This window comes from Lissotriton helveticus, chromosome 8 (genome assembly GCF_964261635.1).
Source record: "Lissotriton helveticus chromosome 8, aLisHel1.1, whole genome shotgun sequence".
Classification (NCBI taxonomy): Eukaryota; Metazoa; Chordata; class Amphibia; order Caudata; family Salamandridae; genus Lissotriton; species Lissotriton helveticus.
Genome location: NC_136069.1, coordinates 1,057,165,122 through 1,057,184,443, shown reverse-complemented (window position 1 = coordinate 1,057,184,443; position 19,322 = coordinate 1,057,165,122). Strand labels below are relative to the sequence as shown.

The 19,322-nt window shown below is 42.6% G+C and overlaps 1 protein-coding gene across 1 annotated transcript in view; it reads left to right on the top strand.

Moving 5' to 3' along the window:
* CFAP47 (cilia and flagella associated protein 47) overlaps nt 1–19,322 on the top strand; it is a 2,858,849-nt gene that overhangs the window by 1,943,928 nt on the left and 895,599 nt on the right. Inside the window, exon 56 of the mRNA XM_078657910.1 lies at nt 7,554–7,710. Within this exon, the coding sequence (XP_078514036.1) occupies nt 7,554–7,710 (157 nt within the window). The remainder of the gene's footprint in view (nt 1–7,553; nt 7,711–19,322) is intronic.

Below are 19,322 nucleotides of genomic sequence, written 5' to 3'. Positions count from 1 at the left end.
AGATGGATAGATTGCTGCTGCCCGGCGGAGACTATAACAGGGCTCTGTACGCGAGATCTGCCGGCAGATCCCTCACGGGCCCCACCGGGACGGCGGTGCAGGTGTGGTATCGCGCGACAGCGGCCCTGGGCTGGGCTGATAAGCCGACTCGTGCCACCCCGCTTTATGCGCCGGAAAAACTTGGATCCCTCTGGAAGTCGAAGGGTTTCGATAAGTGGGATGTGATCGGTATCAGCAGGGTGAATGATGTGTGGATCAAGGGTAGAATCAAGACGTTTGAGGAGCTGAAACTTGAGTATGAGTTGACTGATAGAGAATCCTTTCGCTATGCGCAACTCCGACATGCGGATTTGTCTGTCTTTCCCCTGGGCTCAGATATTCCGGAGGCGTCCCCGCTTGAAGATCGGATACTAGATGGGCATGTCCCTGATAGTACGATCTCGCTCATTTACAAAAAGTTGATCAATGCTAGGACCGACCTACTGGGTAGCCTTCGAGAGGTATGGACAAGCGATGGTCTAGAACTCGATGACGAGGATTGGCAGGCTGCGACCTCTTCCCCGAGGGGGGTGGCTATCCCGGCGCGCCTCCGGTTTGTTCAGCTCAAAATTCTCCATAGGATATACGTGACTGGTCCCCGTCTGGTGCGCATGGGATTCTCTGTGGATGGACTGTGTAGGCGCGGCTGTGGTTTGGTAGGCACGTTTCTTCATATCCTTTGGGAATGTCCTGCTGTGATTCGCTATTGGACTCGCGTGCATGCAGTTATGAGTGAGGTCACGGGTGTGCAATCGATGCCTGAGGCGAGACGGTGTCTGTTAAATGTCTGGGAGCCGAATGATTATGACCTGGCGCAGCTTCGATGGGTGACCTTGGGTAATATGATTGCCAAGAGAGACATTGCTCAGTTGTGGGGTGCCCAGAGACCGCCGTCAGTTCTGGTGTGGCAACAAAACATGGATTGGTGCATGTTTAGGGAAAAGACAGTGTATGTTTCCCAGGGCACGCGCCGCAAATGGGGGAAGATCTGGAATCAATGGAACGCATACCGTGGTGATATATGTACCCCCCCCCTATTCAGAATTGGACACTGACCCGTCGCCCTCCCAGCCTGATGTTTCCTCCACCGGACTCTAGATATCTTGCTTTATTCTGGTCTTCCCTCCCCCCTCCCCGATCTCATCACATGCTTCTGACATTTGATTTGAGAATGTGCCCCCCCCCAGCGCCAAAATGACACATTTGTAATGTACTGCCTTGTTTTCTGTTTTCCTTTTTCTGTTTTCTGTTATTTGAATTCAATAAAAAGATTCCAAAAAAAAAACAGTGCCTGGAAGAACCCGAGAAACAGAAGGACACAGAGAAGACAGGCAGGAATCGGGGAATGAAAGAGTGGGGAGAGGGGTGACAAAAGTGGGTGAGGGGGGCGAGAGAAAGGGAGAAACTGAGGGGCTGGACAGAGAACATTACTTAGTCTCTCTGTGTCTTAAAAATATCTAATCTTGTGTAGTGTAACTTGTGACCATATAAAGTGCTCCAAAGCCCGTGGCCCGAGTTTGTGCTATATAAAATAGTACAAAGAAAATAGAGTGGCCAAGAAAATAGAAATAACAGTGAAGGAAAGGGTGAGGAAATAAGAAACAGGGCAGACTTGACAGAAACGGGGACGGGAACCATGAGTGATAGAGGACACTCAGACAGAAGCAGAGAACCGAGGGATAAAAAGAAGCTGACATAGGGCTATGGGACAGAGTGGGGGAAGCAGATGAATCATTTCTGGAGAGAGTGAGGTGCTGGGGACAGCACCGAGCACACGGCAGGCATAGAAACTCCTCGGAAGGGCACACGACATGCGTGGACGCCCCACACAGCTGTCCAGGAAGCAGGTGTACTCTTTGGGCGTGGGACAGGCATGCCCACTGGAGGCGCCGGGGCAGAAAGGCTGCTTTACTGGAATTCTGGTTCATGCCCCGAAGACTCTTCACACAAAGAGCGGGGGCTGTCAAACATGTCACTCACTACATGCAACCAGTACAAGAGAGTACATGCAGGAGCCTGTGGCCGGTGAAGGAACACTGGCCCCAGGAAGCTGTACTTGGTCCATGCTCCGTGGCGCTGTCATCGGGGCGAGGAGGAGACGCCTACCAATGATAAGTAATGAAACAAGAGCAACGTTGGAGCCAACTAGTGGTAAGTAATGGGCAGGCTGAAGCCTCTTTTAAGATTTTTCCTTTCAGAAAAATAGCTTTCACTGACAGCACATGCGTGCTGTAGGAAAAACCTAAAACATGATACACACCATTAACTTTAGTTATCAGCTGTAGATTTATTTACAGTGACACCACAGCCCAAGCATGCTTGCTTTAGGCAATATACCCTTCCTTCACCATTACCGAAAGTGGATGTCAATTTTCAGTTGACCACAGAAGAGAAAGAGGCAATTGTCGATGAAACATACTTTAAGGAAATGGAAGCCACGGGCTGTTTCTGTGCTCGGAAGATGCAATGAGAGATGTACTATAGAAAAAGCAAGTAATCTTCCACATTCATATTTTATGTTGGTTTCTTATATTATTTAGTCTTTAATTAATCAACATCTTTTGGAATCGTCAGTCTTGTGCTCCCAGAGGGATGGAGGTGGTAGTACCATTAATTTAAAAAAGGTACTTCGAATCCGTTGGTACTTATTAATTTCTTTATTAGTAATACTTTATTTGTGACTTCCAAATATATGAAGAAAATTGTTGTTAACCAACCGTACTTGTTTTCTTTACCAATATCTTATTGCAATTCCCAGTGCTTCGAGTTTGGTTACGGAACTGAGATTTCCCTGGTTGACCTAATTGAGCCCTTAAATTGGCAAGTGTCGGCCATGAGATTCTCTGGGTCCTGCTAAACTGGCAGCTTCTAACACCACATCACATGATCCCTTTAAAACAGTTGGGCTTGGAGGCAACTAGTTTGGATCTGGACTATCCATAAACGCTGAGGGTTTTAAATGTTTATTTGATCCTTTTAGCTTATCTGGTTGTAAAGTTTTGGTAAGCATAACATTATATGCCGACATTACATACATCTTTACGAAGGTGTGTCTAGACTCTGGCCCAATTAATACATTTAGTGTTCAGGATTCACCCTTGGTGATCATCAACCATGACACTATAAAAAACTATCACTCCGTTACAAATATTCTCATTTTCAGTAAAAGAATGAGCGAGCAGTCTTTGCTGCATTTCACAGTGGCTGCTGCACTGAAAGTGCGACTCTCTTGGTGTTAGACTGTTCTCTACATAAATTGGTTAAGGATGGGGAAGGGTCAACTTTCAAAGGTCAACTTTCTGCTGCCTCTTTGTGGCTTGTGAGGAATACAGATCCTGTGATCACTTTAGGCACATGCCACTATCGAAAAGGAAATGATGGACTTTGGAGGTCAAATGTACTTTTTAATTCTCCTTCTTTGCTAACTATGTTTAATGACTCAGGGGAGTGGGTGCGATTTAGACCCTGCCCGATGGTATTTGGGTGATCAGGTAACATCTTTGCTGTGATACTGGAGTGAGGACTCTAGAATCAGTACCTTGCCCTCTCTCTTGATCCAGCTACATGCCTCCCGCCCCCTTCCCAACCTCTTTCCTTGTATACCCCTATCCTTCCCCCACTGACCTATTCCCATCTCTCCCTCCCGCCATCCTACCTGATATCATCCTTTTAACCAACCCCACTCACTCACTCATTCATGATGTTCCTCTCTTGACGTTGCACAGTGTTCCATTGGTTTTATCTAGATTCATGCTTTATAAGTGTCCATGCATACACATATGAGATTCGTCACTGGATTGTCTTGCAGTTAAAACTGCTGTTTACTTACTGCACTGACTTAAAATTAGACCTGGGGGAAATTTTAATTATGCTGGCGTAATCTGAGCAATTTCAGTAACTACGCATTACTCTTGTAATGCAAAATTAAAGAAGTTATGCTATTGCCCCAGTTTGAGTAGTTAAGAGTAATTTGAGACACAAAGCCTACTGCAAGAGCACAGGAATAATGAATAAGAGAGAGAGAGGGGTTGCTGACTACTACTGTTTGTTTCCTGTAGCATTTAGTGCTATTTTCTTAGCACAAAGTGCATCATTGGGCCCATTTTGGACGTGAGGGTGCTGTAATAAAATAGCTCCAAATGCTGAATTACACTTCTAACACAATTGCGCATTATTATGACTGATTTTGAGGTAATTAGGAGTAATTATAATAGAGAGAATTACGCCAGTTATGCCTAACCTTGCTTAAAACGTTCGTGTGCCGGACTGCTCAGCTGGGAAAGTAAAAATACCACAATGACCCAGATCCCCAGGATGTAAGAAAACAATTTTTGACGATTTCTGTGTTTAGGAATTGCAAAATTTAGAATCAGGCCCTCTTTTGAATCACAGCAGCTACCTAGAACACATATTCTTCAGGATTGCAAACCACACTGACTTCAGAACAAAATTCAAAATCCACTGCTGACACCCCACTTTGGTCAATCAATGCTGATCTCTGTCAAAGTGGAAAATGTGTCTTTCGTTGAATATTGTGTGTCCCTGGAGCCCGCCCCCATCCCCCAGATTAGGCCAACTGATAGAAAATGTTTCTTTCATCTGCACAAACGAAGGCACATTATCCCATTCCTATTCTAAAGGTATACAGCTCTGATCTTTGTAGATGAAATGCAATTGTTCCTGTTATACCTTCCTCCATTATCCAAGGAATTCACTTTGTGCGGAATGCCCCTGGCTGGCCAGCCTTTGGACTTAAAAAATGTGACCATGCAACTGAAGCCAAGGATTCCCATAACTAGTTACCAGTCAAGTAATGAATACTATTAGCATAAAATGTCATGACATTTAAATGAATGAAAAAATTGACAAAGTGATGACCACAACTTCCTCTTTTTTAATAAGCATGTTTATTGGTATTTACAATGCAAACACAAAACATAAGCAAAAGGACACAGTGGTAGTCCTTCAGACATTCCAGGGCATATGTACAAATCAAAGACACAACAGCAGATGATAATTACTGGTGTAGCTAGTTATGAGAATTATAGAGGGAGAAGTCACACACAGATCACCCAGACCTCTCCTTGGATCGATGGACATGCTCAAGCCATAAGAGAAATGTAGCACCGCCATTGAGGTACCTAAGGCATGTCAGAGAAGAGCCCCTTTTCATTCTAAATTGTCAGACCCTTGTGTAGTAAACTCACTGTAGGTATTTGAATTGAATAAAGCACTTGCTCGCTGAGATCTCAACTGCCTCAGGTAACATAAGAGTGTCCCTGCAGTCCTCCTGTGAAAGGTTCCTACATGACTCTCCGAGGCTTCACACAGTGAAGTGAAATGAAGCAGTCCGGTCTGCTGATAGCTAAGAATTTAAAGACATGGGGGGTTTTCTTGTCCCCAGTGATTACAGTGTCCAGTGCAGTTAAGAGCGGTGGGGGGGGGGGGGGGGCAGGGGGGGATTTCAGCAGATGATGATGAGGGAAAATCAATTATTGATTCAATTTTCCCTCGTCGTTGTCTGTCAAAATCTCAACCCACCCAGCCCCACCACACTTACCGGTACAGGCCGCTGCTGCCCAGTGAGCTTTGGCTTGAGGGGACTACATTTTCCCACCTTGCCTGCTTTTCTCAGGTAGGGCAAGATGGCATGATGCAATTGAAGGTAGCAGAAAAATTGTGTTTTGTGAGAGCAAATATTTTTGGGAATTCAAAAAAGGAAAGGAAGCCTGTTTGAGAGAAGATATTCTTCAGTTGTGAAAAGCCAATGCAACCATCCTGAAAACCCCCTGAAGGGAGGCCACTTCAGTCATAGGTGTCCCCAGCCACAGCCAGGGTCTCCCCTATTAGTCTGCCACTGGATTATGCTTTCTTTCAAATGTCCTAGGCATCCTTCCTCCGTAAGGGTGAGGTATTACCCATTATCTGTCTCTCAGTGAGGTATGCTGTGTCATCTGTGGGCCACAAACGCCAGTAATTCATTACCAATAGTAAGAGACCACATCCAACATTTCCAGCTCCCATCATACAGAGACTTGCAGCACCCAGGGTGCCCCTCCCCCCACTCCCGTAGAAAGCGTCTGAATAAATCACTGTGTAGAAGAATAGGCGTGGTGGGGGATGTTTAATAAGGATTGCTTTGGAGGCAGTAAAGTAATTTTGGTAAAGAAAATGTTTGTGCAGTAGTGGCTGTGTCCACTACTAATAAAGAGAGTGCGGGCGAGTGGTCCAGGATTTTACTCAATTTATCCATGAAGGGGCAATGTTTGATATTAGGGCGACTGAGTTGGCAATTGGAACTCCTAGGTAAATGAACCTATTTGACTCTAGCCTTATTGTCTGTTCTCAAAGAATCTCATCTGCAGTTCCTCAAATCAGAAATAGGATTGATTTTGTCCTATTGGACTGCATTCCTGAAGCCCCACCAAAACTGTGCAAGATATACTTTACCTTGGGGCCGGATCGATAAGGGTTTCCTTGGTCATAAGTGTAGATCAGCTAAATACAATGAAACACAATCCCCCATTCCCTCCACAGTGGAAGCTATAAATGTCCCTATCTGCCCTCGGGGATCAGTCCAGTGGTGTGCTGGCCATGGCAAAGTGCAAAGATGGAAAGAGGGCCCCCCAGTCTTGTGCTGTGCTCAATAGGAAAGGACTTGGTCAGTACCCCATTAATCTGTATCTTAGCAATTGGTTTTAGGTAAAAGAATCGGCTAAATTAGATTAATTGTGGTCCCTACCTTATTTTCGACCATGAGCAGCATCAATGGCCCAGATAAGGGATGGGACATATCAACAGCATTGAGTTAGCATCCGATGTTGTGTCAGATGGTTCGCTTGGCATGAAGCACTGTTGATCCACATGAACTAGAGATTGAAGATTGATAATCAGACAGTTAGTGAGAATAGTTGCAAGGATCTTGGCCTCCATATAAAAAAAAGAGAATAGGCCTATAAGACGTGCATTGGTTTACTTGCTTACCAATAGCGTAATGACTGCCTCACTCATGCCTGGAGTCTTTACATCCCTCTTGCTTTAAATCTCTTAGTATTCCTTTTTGGTCTGAAGACAGAACCTAAAATTTTTCCAAACAACATACATGAACTAGCCGTTGGCAAGAGACCTCTTAGTGGTAAATTGTGCTTTAGAAATGTTGTCATGTCAGTATTTGTATATATTAGTTTGTTTACTAGACCAATGTCAATTATTAGTCAGTCTCCAACAAAGTTTTTCATTAGTGCGGAGTATCCTGGCTCTGATCTCTGATAGCTGAGCAAATACAACCTTGCACAGGTCTCCCCTAACCACCTTCACAATGGTCATAAGTAGTTAACAGTAATACGAAGGTATTGATGTTGGAAGAATTCTTAGGGTGACACATCCTATAAGTACCATTGTCTTTAACATATACTATCCCAAAATAAAGAATGACCAATTCAAGAATATTTAAAGAAAAAAGCATATCTGATTAAAAAAAGTTAATTAAGTTTCAAACCATTTTTTCTTAACAGATTGATGAATGGAAGTTTCACCTCTCGGGCATTGGACTTATTCCACAACCAATGGAGTCTGCCAGCATAAGTACAAGTATTGGTTGTTTAACTTCAATCATAATATCCTTCAAAAATCCAACAGATGAACATGTTCTAATAGATGTCGTGTTAACAGGTAAATTGATATTTTTGTTGTTGGTACATTGGAATTGTAGTGGAAAACTGTTGTATATTTAAATAATAAATTGCATAGTAGTAGTAATTAGGCTTGTTTAAGATATTGCCAACATCTGTAAAGAGATCAACAGAAGACCATATAAAAACATGAATTACCAAGTACAGAAAGGAATGGGATATGCGTATCAAAATAGAGAATCAATTATCATAGCCGATTCCCTTGACTGACAGCAGCTGATAAAAAAAACTTACAGAGTAACAAACAAAAGGAGATTCTAGCATCAGTAACTTCAACAAATCTGGCTTACATTTTGTAACACCTAGGGGTTGCAAAATAAGTTTCAAATATTTGGCATAGGCTTTGCTATGAAACTCACAGAAAAAAGAACATACTTGCAGCCGCTTTGTGAAGAAAACTCATCACAAGGGCAGGGTTTGATCTCAAATGGGTTACTTCAGCCAGTGGGAAAGGATAAGATGTTGCAAATGTAGCCCAGTTCTAAATTTGGATAAAAGCCATCTGTCATAGTTGGAGGGGACTATTGTCCAATATGACTTGATGCTTAGTGATGTGTTCAACAGAATAAAATTGCTGACATGTGTCTTCTTGACTTTCTCATGTTCCCTTTAAAGTTTAATTAGATATACACCTTCATTCCTCACACAGGACATCTCCTCACTAGTGATATTCCAGGGTTTTAATAAAAAGATCTGCACTGACCAAGTCAGGACTTAGGTTTTTGATGTATGTAAGCCAGGGTATTTCATGGGAATTATCCAACCTTAAACAGGCTGCAATAACATTGCGATTGAAAAGGATGGCTGGATTGGACCAAACTGCGATAAACTTGAAGTTGGGTCAGACTGATCTTATCTTTATTGTAGGACATAGCGAGCTTCTCTTGACAGGCATAGTCCGTGACACATTCCCAGGGGGTCCGTAGGCAACAGTTTTAAAAGCACAGAAAAGTTTCTTGTATAAATAGCAGCTTTCCAGCAACAATAAAAGTGTCAAGATAATGCCAGTGATTAATTTACCTGCTGGAGTGTGAGGAGAGTTTTGTTCAGTGGCAGCTTTGATTTAACTAATGTAGTACAGAGGGTTAATGTGCCTACTGCAAAGAACGTGTAACATGCATTTTAAAAAGCAGTATTTTATGTGCATAGGTTTGTGGTTACTGCTGTTGTCACAGAGATTCTTTCGTTACTGTGCACTTCATAAGTGACAATCGTAATCTAGCAGAGGGACCTATAAACTGTTTAAAGAGCTGCATGCAAACTGCATGGTACCAGTTAGTAACTTATATTTTTCCCAGTTATTCATTATCCTGATGCTGCTAAAAAGATTTATTTGGGTGGAAATACATTTTTATTGTTAAAGTCAGTGCTAGCCACTGTGTTATGTTCTGAATCCCGAGTTTGTGCTTTTCCAGACCAAGCACTCTTTAAACATTTTATATACACACTGATTTACATGTATGATTCAATGTCTCTATATGTGTGTGATGTAAAGTGCTCTGACATCCTACAATGGTATGAGAGATGCTATAAAACAAATGAAATAAATGTGACAGAGGGGCTATTACTTCAATATAAAATACTAAGGGCCAGATGTACGATTCGTTTTTATATGCGCGAACGGCTTCGCTAACCCGTTTGTGCATGAAAAAACCTATTGGGCCATTTACATAGCCTATTGCTGAGTTGCAATTTGTTTGCGACTCGCTAAATAGGTTTTGCAACTTGCTATTTGGAAGGGGCATTCCCTTCCAAATAGCGAGTCTCAAAACCATGTACAAATGTTTTGCAGTCGCAATCACCACCTACTTCAAGTAGATGGTAATGCATTCACAAATGGGATGGGGTCCCTAGGGGACCCCTTCCCCTTTGCAAATGCATGCAAAATTATTTTTTAAGGGCAGGCAGTGGTCCCAGGGACCTCTGCCTGCCCTTAGAAAATGAAACCGAAACGATTCATTTTCTTTTTTTTTAAATGCATGGTAACGAGCTGCATTTTTTTAAAACTGCTTTATTTAAAAGCAGTCCCAGACATGGTGGCCTGAAGAGCCCAGCAGGCCACCATCCCTGGGAGGGCTGGCATTCCCAATGGGCTCGCAAATTGCAAGAGGCTCATTAATATTAATGAACCACGCAATTTGCGACCCCATTGGGAATCCCAAACAGTGTTAAACACACTGTTGTACATTTCATTTAGCGACTCGCAATTTGCCACTCGCAATGTGTCGCCAATTGCGAGGCGCTAAATGAAATGGTCGTACATCTGACCCCAAAATCCTTAGTACTTTGCGTATTTGTTTTGTGTGCACACGTGTGTATTTTTTCGAATTACTGTTTTAATATTTGAAATTTAACTCATACAAATTGCTTTGGGGTCCCCGGCTTCCAGTGGTGACTCAATGGGGGTCCTCAAGAGTCAAAAGTTTGGGAACCACTGTGCTGGAGGGATGACCCATTACTTTCTTACAAAAGCTCTAGTTTGCCAGAAGACTCCACAATCAATACCTGTTCTAGAATCAAATGAGATTAAGACACTGTTCTACTGTGCCACACTATGTTACCGATACAATATTGTTAGAATTTCAAAGCAGTAAGATTTTATCATGTATAATTCTGTCAGCTACTTTCCCTGAGGAATCTATTAATGAGATTGTTCATTTGCAGAGTGGGGCACTGCGATTTCCCTTTTTGACTACGGGGGGGGGATTATAGATTGAAACCAAAGTTTACTAGGTACATTGAGTAGATTAGTGATAATAGTGGCACATTATTCCACATTGTTTTGGAATAAGTAAAGGGGCCTTAGCTAGTGGACATGCTGCATTTACAAAGACTGCATCTTCTGGCGTAAACACCAAGCTTTTTCAACCTGGCATGACTGTAGAGCTGAGGGCAAAATAACTGAACTGTAAATACTACTAAAATGTGTTTCCCAGGAATAGGTGGGGATGTGTACATCCATTAGGAAAGCAGGGCTATTCTCAAACACACATCTTTTTAACAATTTTCCTAAAGAAGTATTGATCATTAATGATAAATTATATACTTGACACATAATTATAAAGCAGAGCATATGCCCGAGGATGTCTTGGCGCTGGCGTCTTCAAAATGAGAGAAGTGCTGCAATTGAAAGTGCTCATTAGAGTTGCAAGCAGCTAGAAGATCTTACCAGGTCTTGGATTAAATTTCCCCCTTTCTTCAGGAAATAGCATAAACCAGTCTAAGTCTACTGACTGCCTCAGCATTCCTAGGTGTTCTTTTGAGTTCCTGATGTAGGTCAGAAACTGTTGTTGAGAATGAGTTATCAAACCATTGCACTATAGCAAAATGCACATAAATGCAGTTGTATGCTGTACTTATCACAAAGTAGAGAGCAGATAAAGGCTGATAGTCTGTCTTGACTCTTTGAACATATGATGGTTTCCTAACCTCATAATGATCCTGAAGGTTACCTTGTGCTGGACCTATTCCAGTCAGATTTCAATACTTCCTATCGCACAAAAATTGCACCAGTCATGGTTGGGGTTGATAACATTTCTTGTTGGTGCGGGCCCCCCGATTTATATACAGCTTTGGTTTCTCTCCAGATTGCAACTTATCATGGTTGCTAACTCAACCACTACTTAAGTACGGGCTTGACGATTGTCTATCGACCGTATTTAGTTTTCTACTAAGGACTTTAAGTGTGAGAGCCCGCTTTGTTTTCACCCTTGAGGTGCTCCATCACTTGATGTCTGCAGTGTGCCCCTTACTCTAACACATCAACATGACATTCTGACATTTTTCATGCCTTGATGAAGTCTCAGTGTGAGACGAAACACGTGTTGGCGATTTACGTGCTGGGAGAACTTTTTATGAAATTTTGAATAAAGAATATATTGAAGATAATTGACTCGGACTTCAATTGAATGTGTTTTGAGAACTTTGGACCCCTTCTCATCCACTGTGATCCGTGTTCTTTGATACTTGTGTATTGTTCAGAGTCAGCCTTAAACTGTTTTTGGTGCTGACGGGCCAGACACCAGAGCCTATAACTGTCATATATACATTTGTTTGGAGTGCTGTAATTAGAATTTCTTCTTATAAAGTAACATTTCTTTTTCTTATCAAAGCTTACTACTCATATGTTTTTAGAATAGTCCTTCTTCACTGCTGTGACCTCAAGAGTTTCTGTACCATACTTTGACTGATTTAGTACATTCATCTCTGACGGTTAGGTACACACTAGATCAAGTCCTTTCTTTTGTAAGCCTACTTCATGTTACCTCTTATGGTCCTGCTGAGGGTTAGGACCTATCTTTCTAATCTTGTGCCAAATATATCAACTTTCTATATTTGTCAGGGAATCTCATAGTTCCTTTACTGAGATTTTAGTGGCCTCATTGTCCTGGAAGATTCAATTCATATAAGTGGTCTTAATTTAAATGGTTCAGAGACCCCAACGGTTGTCCTGGATCACCATACAGATGCCCAGCTCTTTTACACCAAGTGCCCCTCACCATATTCTTTGGTCATACCTGTAAATCCTCCTAATCCACAAAGAACATTGGTGTTCCCCTTAAAGTGAATGGAGCATGAACATTTACATCGGCACAGTCAATAAAATATATTTTAATTGTTCCTTGGACCACTGCCTTCTTTCAAATTTTTTTTTTACCATTATCAAAAGAAAGGGGTCCCGAGAGGCTCCCTTCCCATTTGCAAATGGGATATCACCACTTTTAAGCTGGTGGTAAAAGATTACTGTTTTGCGACCAGGATTCGGTCGCAAAGCAGTATTACATACCATATCGATTCAGTATTTCGAAGGGACACCCTAAATATGCCTTCTCCAAATACCAAATCTCAAATGCACATTGAGATTCAGTAGCAAGTTACTGAATTGCATTTTGCCTTTTGAACATTCGAAAAAGCAATTTTGCAGTCTCCAACTGACCGATTTTGCTAATCAAGCTGTTTTCCACTGCAAAAGGCTTTGTACATCTGGCCCTCAGTACCCTGTACCCTGAGCAGGACTGTCTATGAGGAGGACTAGACAGTAACATGAATTCTTGCCAGTGTGTATTCACAAGATATGTGAACTAGATGGTGTGAGCTGACTGTTACCTTCTAATAACAATCCATGGTCTAATAACAATTCATGGTCTTCATTTTATATTAAAAGATTCCGAGAGTAATATTTCCCTCTCCCTCAAAAACACAAGTAGAGGGCTGGACATGTTCGTTGTTGCAAAGACTGATTAGAAATGTTCTCAGTACTGCTATTAGTTCACAGCCAGTGCCATGTTAAATGAAGACTAACTGGTAAACATTCAGCGCACTACTGATATCCACTCTTGCAAAGGAGTATGCAGACCCGGACTGGCGGTTGCGGGCACCCGGCAATCCCCCGGTGCGCCGCAAGGGTGGGGGCCGGTTTGGGGCCCCTGCGGGCCGATTTTGTTACAGGGCCGTTTTTGCAGCATAGCTGCAAAATCGTCCCTTAACAAAATCGGCCGAGAAGCGGCCCTGGCACAGAGCTCGGTCACCCCGCAACACCCAGCACTTTGCCAGGGCCGGTTTTCATTCCCAGTCCGGCCCTGGGAGTATGGGTAGCTATTTGCACGGGTTGTCCTTCCATAATAAAAAAAGTCTTACCTCTTAACACAAACTTTATTACATTTCCATTAATAGTAGGCAGTACATGGGCATGAATGTCGAATCCATGAATAAGTACAGGTGGATCATTTCCTTCCATAATAACAAGTGCCTAGCAAACGGCACCCACCCTGAAGCAGAATCTATAACGACATGTAGCGCTATATAAGATGAAATCAACAAAACATATGACTAGAGTTCAGTAATTCACAGCTTGTCTCGCTCTCAGAGACAACCAGGCACTTCCTGTAATGCAAGGCAGATGTGTAGTGGCTGTTCAGTGCAAACAACTGTCAATATTAAGCACACAGACGTTCACACTGTCAAAACAGAAAATCAAAACTTCTCCGAAGAGATGCTCCTTCCAAATGTGAACACTTGAAGTGGAGAAGAGCTCCGGCTGCAGCAAGTATGCTGATTGCTCATAACTTGTTAAAGCGTATCTCACAAGGGCCTGATAAGGAGCAGTAAGTGGGTTGAGCTACTAGATTGGAGACTGAAAAAGATTTTCCAGTCAGAAAGTTAAGGGCCAACTTGACTGTGCCAGCATTGTCTTTTGATGAATTAAGAGTCAATTTCTTTGTGCTGAAGTGGTCAACATACTAGTGATGTATTTACAGATATTTGCATGCAAGCGAGCATGGGACTTTTTTCAGCTCTAAGGTCCCACTCCTCACAAGAGCTGTGGGATTCCACATTTGGCCAGATTTCGTGTTAACATCCAAATCAGTAATTACAGTGTATGGAGGAACTTCGGATGCTACTTTTTTCTGCCCATTCATTTTCTTTGCTAAAAGCAGGGGGTGAGGGGAAGGTTCGCAGATGAGTTATGAGAGTACGAAATCCAGTTGCTTCTGGACATCTTCTCACCTGGTTTGTATCATCAGTATTTCAGTGGGTATCCTAGATCCATCTGCTAAAAAGAAAGCAGGCTTCCTTGGTTCCAAGAGTAGGCTTTTTCCTATTTTTCAAAAGTGTAGGTCATAAATTCGGCTTTGCATTCTCTCTGTGGCTGTGAAACTCGCTACATCACCTCATTGACGCTCAAGGATCCATAGGGCTCTACACCAATTCCTGCGGGTTAAGCCGCTCAGGGAGAGTCTTTGAATAGGTGGATATAGCTGTATCATAGAACTGCAGATACGCGTGATAATGGCAATAATGGCACTTCAGGATACTGGAAGACAGATGCCGGAGTCCCACAAATGTTTTAATTGACGTCTATGAGGCTTTTATTTACTTCACTGAATTAGCTCCTGTTTCAACTCTATGGATCGTAAATATGATTGCGAGGAAAGTCTACTAGAAATATTTTGTTTGACCGAAAGTCCTGTAAAATCACATACATGCTAACAACATATTTCTATTTTTATTGGAAATAGTAATACAAAATATGGAGTTCACATTCTGTATAGCATGTTAGCCAAAGAAAATGTAAAACCATATTGTGACTCACCGATTTCTCCGTACAAAATCCTCATGAAAAGGTATCCGTGTGATTAAGGTTGGTGGCGTTCAAGCTGCCTCCGCCATATTTAAAGAGAAGAGAAACCCGCGAAACTGCAATAGACACATGATGACGTGTAGGAAAGCTAAAGAGAGCTGCAGGAAAGTATAACCGCAATCAAATAATTTCAAGACTCTTAAAATGCAAGTAAATTCAGTTCTTCTACTAAGACAGTCCGTATCTGTTATTAATTCTAGGACAACATCTAACCTCAGCACTACCCCTGGAATCCATGAAAATTGACTAAGTGGTAAAGAAAGTTTGCCACAGGCTAGTTTGTCTTGAAAGTTAGCAAATGCCACAAGCAGAATTTTCAGAATCTGAAGAAAAGGGCCACATACCTCCGTCACAAAGAAGTCTGTGATTCTCTGCCACTTCATAAGCATCTGAAAACAAATAGTATTTGACAATTTACTTGTTTTTAAAAGTCAATACAAAGAAAATATAAAGTTTCAAAACGTAAAACAATTTTTTTGTAAAGTTTGACACTATGGATTCAGTTGCAGTGTGAATGGAAACTACCTCGGTAGAGGCAAGATGGCGGCGGCGTCCTAGACCGCTGCGAGAGGCTCCACTGACCAGTGCCTCACAGATCTAAAAAGTGCTGGATATGCATTTTTACGGAGAACATCGAGCGGCGCAACCTAACTAAAGCAGGGATAAACAGAACTGAGAGAAATAAGAGTCTTTAATAATTTGGCTACACTGTAAACGCAGTCGCAACAAGTAGCGTTCAGACTCACTTTTTTGCCCTCAACAGCGGCGGCGCTGAAAACTAGATGGAGAGGCTCTGCACTGGAAACTTGCAGGGCTCGGCAGACTCGGCTACAGCCTCGGAGCTCCGGTCCCGCCTTACTTTCCTAACTTCGCTGATTGGCTTCGCTGTGCTACGCTGTGTCGGACGCTTTGCCGGACACTCCCGGACTGCTGGAAACGCCGCCGCTACTCAGCACGGTGTGGGCAGCTTACCGGATTGTCCTGTGGCGACAATCGATTCTCCCTGCCTCTCTGAGAGCAATTTTTCCTTCCAAGTGAGTCCGTGGGATCATACAAAAGAAATGGCTCCAAAGAACGCTGCTTCTACAGCCGCAGCTGCAGCCTCTAAAACTCGGGCAGCAAAGCAGGCTCTCCGCGATCGGGAGCTGGCGCTGAAACGAACCGGCGCATTAGATTCTGGCGGGACTCCTGACTCCGGTTCCGGCTCTGAGAATAATTTGACATCAATAAAGCAAGTTAAATCTACAAAGCAACTACCATTTACACCCCGACCCGGCCCCTCGGTGGTCGATCACCTTAGAAAAGTGCCTGCTCTGACTCCCCCTCACCTCTCTACGAATATAGTGATGACAGAGGCCCAGACAACGATGGCTGATCCCTCCTCTTCAGGACTGGAAACTATAGGTGAGACGGGGAGTGTGTCAGGAGGTTGTGCTCACGACCCTAGTCGGGAGGGGGAGAGATCAAGGCAGACGAATATTGTGCCTGTAAATAAACAACTGAATATCTTTGAAGATACTGACCAACATACATCTCCCTGTGCTACCTCTGCCCCTCTAACCTCCCCTGTGGATGCTTTTCCCAGCTCTATATCTGTCCAGAACTCGGCTACTGAAGATATTAATGTATCTCCATCTCTAATAAACACTCTGACTTTGACTAATGAGCCGGTGCCTAAACCCGAACATGAACCAGAAACTGAAACTGAGGCTAACACTGGGAATCTAGCTAAACCTCAGGTGGAAAATGCAGGGAAAAATAAGGGGAAGATATCAAAACCACATAAGGAATGTAAGGATTACACTGTATCCGATTCATTGGACACAGATAAAGACCCCTCAGACTTCTATTCCATATCTGAAGGGGCCGATGATCTCAGATGGTCACATGAATCAGAGTTGGAATCGGAGGATAATACTGGCACTGGCACCGCTCTGATACTAGTGCAATAGAGAGCGACCACGACCCAGCCCGAAATGACTCTAGGGGGGGTAAGAGGACCGTACGGAGGAAAAAAAGGACCCACCATGGCGCTTCAGATCTACAGTGGGACTACTCTCCAACAACAGCGCCAACTCTTAACTCTCAGGAGCATACCTCTACATCTTTACCCGAGCCATTTATACCTGTAGATCAACAAAATGCCACATTGACTACAGTAATGAATACAGTCCTACAGGCAATCGCTTCCCACCGAGAACAAACTTCAAGGGATGGTCGAAGGGCACAATTAGCATTACATAAGGTACAAGGTGTAGTGCGTAAACTATCAAAATCTGTTGCAGCGTCAAATGCAAGGATGACGGAGATGGAGGATCGCATAGTAGTCAATGAAGCAGATGCCACAGTCACTCAGGAGCAAGTTGAATCCCATGAGGAGGAATTAAAGGATGTAAGATGGAAGCTGGAGGACATGGAAAATCGTCTTCGACGCAATAATCTCCGCGTCCTTGGGATTCCGGAAAAAAGCGAGGGAGAGGATATACGCTCTTTCATTATCCAACGATCTAAAGACACTTTTCCGGAACTTGCCTCCTGGAATTGGGACTTGGAAGTGCAACGAGTCCACAGAGTTCCATCTACCTTGAAGGCGTCCTCATTACAAGGGAAGTATCCCCGTGCAGTGTTGGTTTACTTTGGAAACTTTCATCTCCGTCAGGCCATCGCCGACAAAGCAAAACCTGAAGCTCGGCGTACCAGAAACAATATTTCCTATTTTGTCAGGCCTGACTTTTGCCACACTACTGTGGAGAGAAGATGGCGCCTTCGCCAAATGATTAAACCATTTCTGGATAAAAATGTTCAGGTGTATCTTAATAACCCTGCTAAATTGAAAGTCATCTACAAAGGCCAGGTTAAATTCTTCACTTCGGAGATAAAAGCCAAAGAGTTCCTAGACAGTTTGACATAAGCTCATGAAACCTTTATAATGCAGTAGTTAGATGTCTCGCTTATATTAGCGGGATATTTAAATAATTTTTTGTTAGTTATGTCATAGGGCTATAGATGCTAAACTAACTCTTATTTCTTTATTTTTGTTACATTATTTGAGCACTTTTTTTCTGCATTTTTTGGCTTTTTTGTATATAACATATGTATTGCTTATGGTACTGGCCAGGGAACACCTCACCATCACTATAGACTCTATTAGAGTCTAAATGCCTCGTAGGTTGGTGAGTGGGGGGAGGGGGAGGGGGGTGGAGGGTTGGGGCGGGGGGGGAAAAATCAAAAAAATAAGCAACTTCAGACAAATAAGTCATCGTCAAGCAATCTTTTTCTTTAGGATACAGGATCAATTGATATGAAAAAGGATGAAAGAGATAAATCAGATTGAGAACCTGTGGATTAAAATATGTATATACATATTTTATCGTGCGGTTATGGCCAAGTCTAGTACTATCATTTTTTAAATGGGGAGACTAAAACTTTGTAATTGGAACATTGCAGGTCTTAATGATAGAAATAAAAGGGCACAATTATATCAACTATTTCAACAAGATCCTGTTGACATACTGTGCCTACAAGAAACGCATATAGCAGATTCCGATAAAGAACTGTTGAAGATCCCAGGGTATAATGTGATCGTAGCCACCTCCCAAACATCTAAAATCAGGGGGGTCGCAATCCTGGCCAAACCATTACTTGGCAATCCCAGACGTAAGTTAGCTGACAAACACGGAAGATGGGCTATAGTACAGCTAGAATTGGGTCCCACGATCTGTGCAATTTACGGATCTAATTTAGATGACCCTTCAACATTCAGGGATCTAGATTTAGAACTAGCCTCCTGGCCCTCTCCTCTTATTCTCTGTGGAGACTTTAACATCTCATTAGGGACTTTTGTACTAAATGAATTGCCTCTGAACTATAATGGTCGTAAGCCTAAGGTGTATAGGGCCATACACCAAATAATGGATAACCACAATTTGCGGGATGTCTGGGATTTGAAAAAACATCATGATTCCGGTTTTACTTTTTTTCATACCCGCATAATAAATACGTTCAAATTGATTACATTATGACCTCCTTGATGGATCTGGAAATATTAGATATAACTAAATCCCCAAAAACAATATCAGATCATAACGCACGTACTTTATTTTCGACCTACCCAGTTATAACAGACCTAAATCACAATGGTCTTTTGACAGAAAATTACTTGTCAACTTGGAATATATAACCCATATAACATCTTGGGCCCAGGGTTTTTTTGACTGTAATAGATATAGTGCACCCAGATTGATTGTTTGGGATTGTTTTAAAGCAGCACTAAGGGGTGAAACTATTTCATTTGTAGCCAAAAGGAAAAAGATAGAAGATAATAACAACCTGGGGCTTAATCGTGAGTTGTCTAATCTTGAAGCTCAACATGCCACCCAGATCCATCAAGGAGACCTATCCAACGACACTCCTCATAAAATATTAGTACTGAAAACCGAAATTAACAGCTC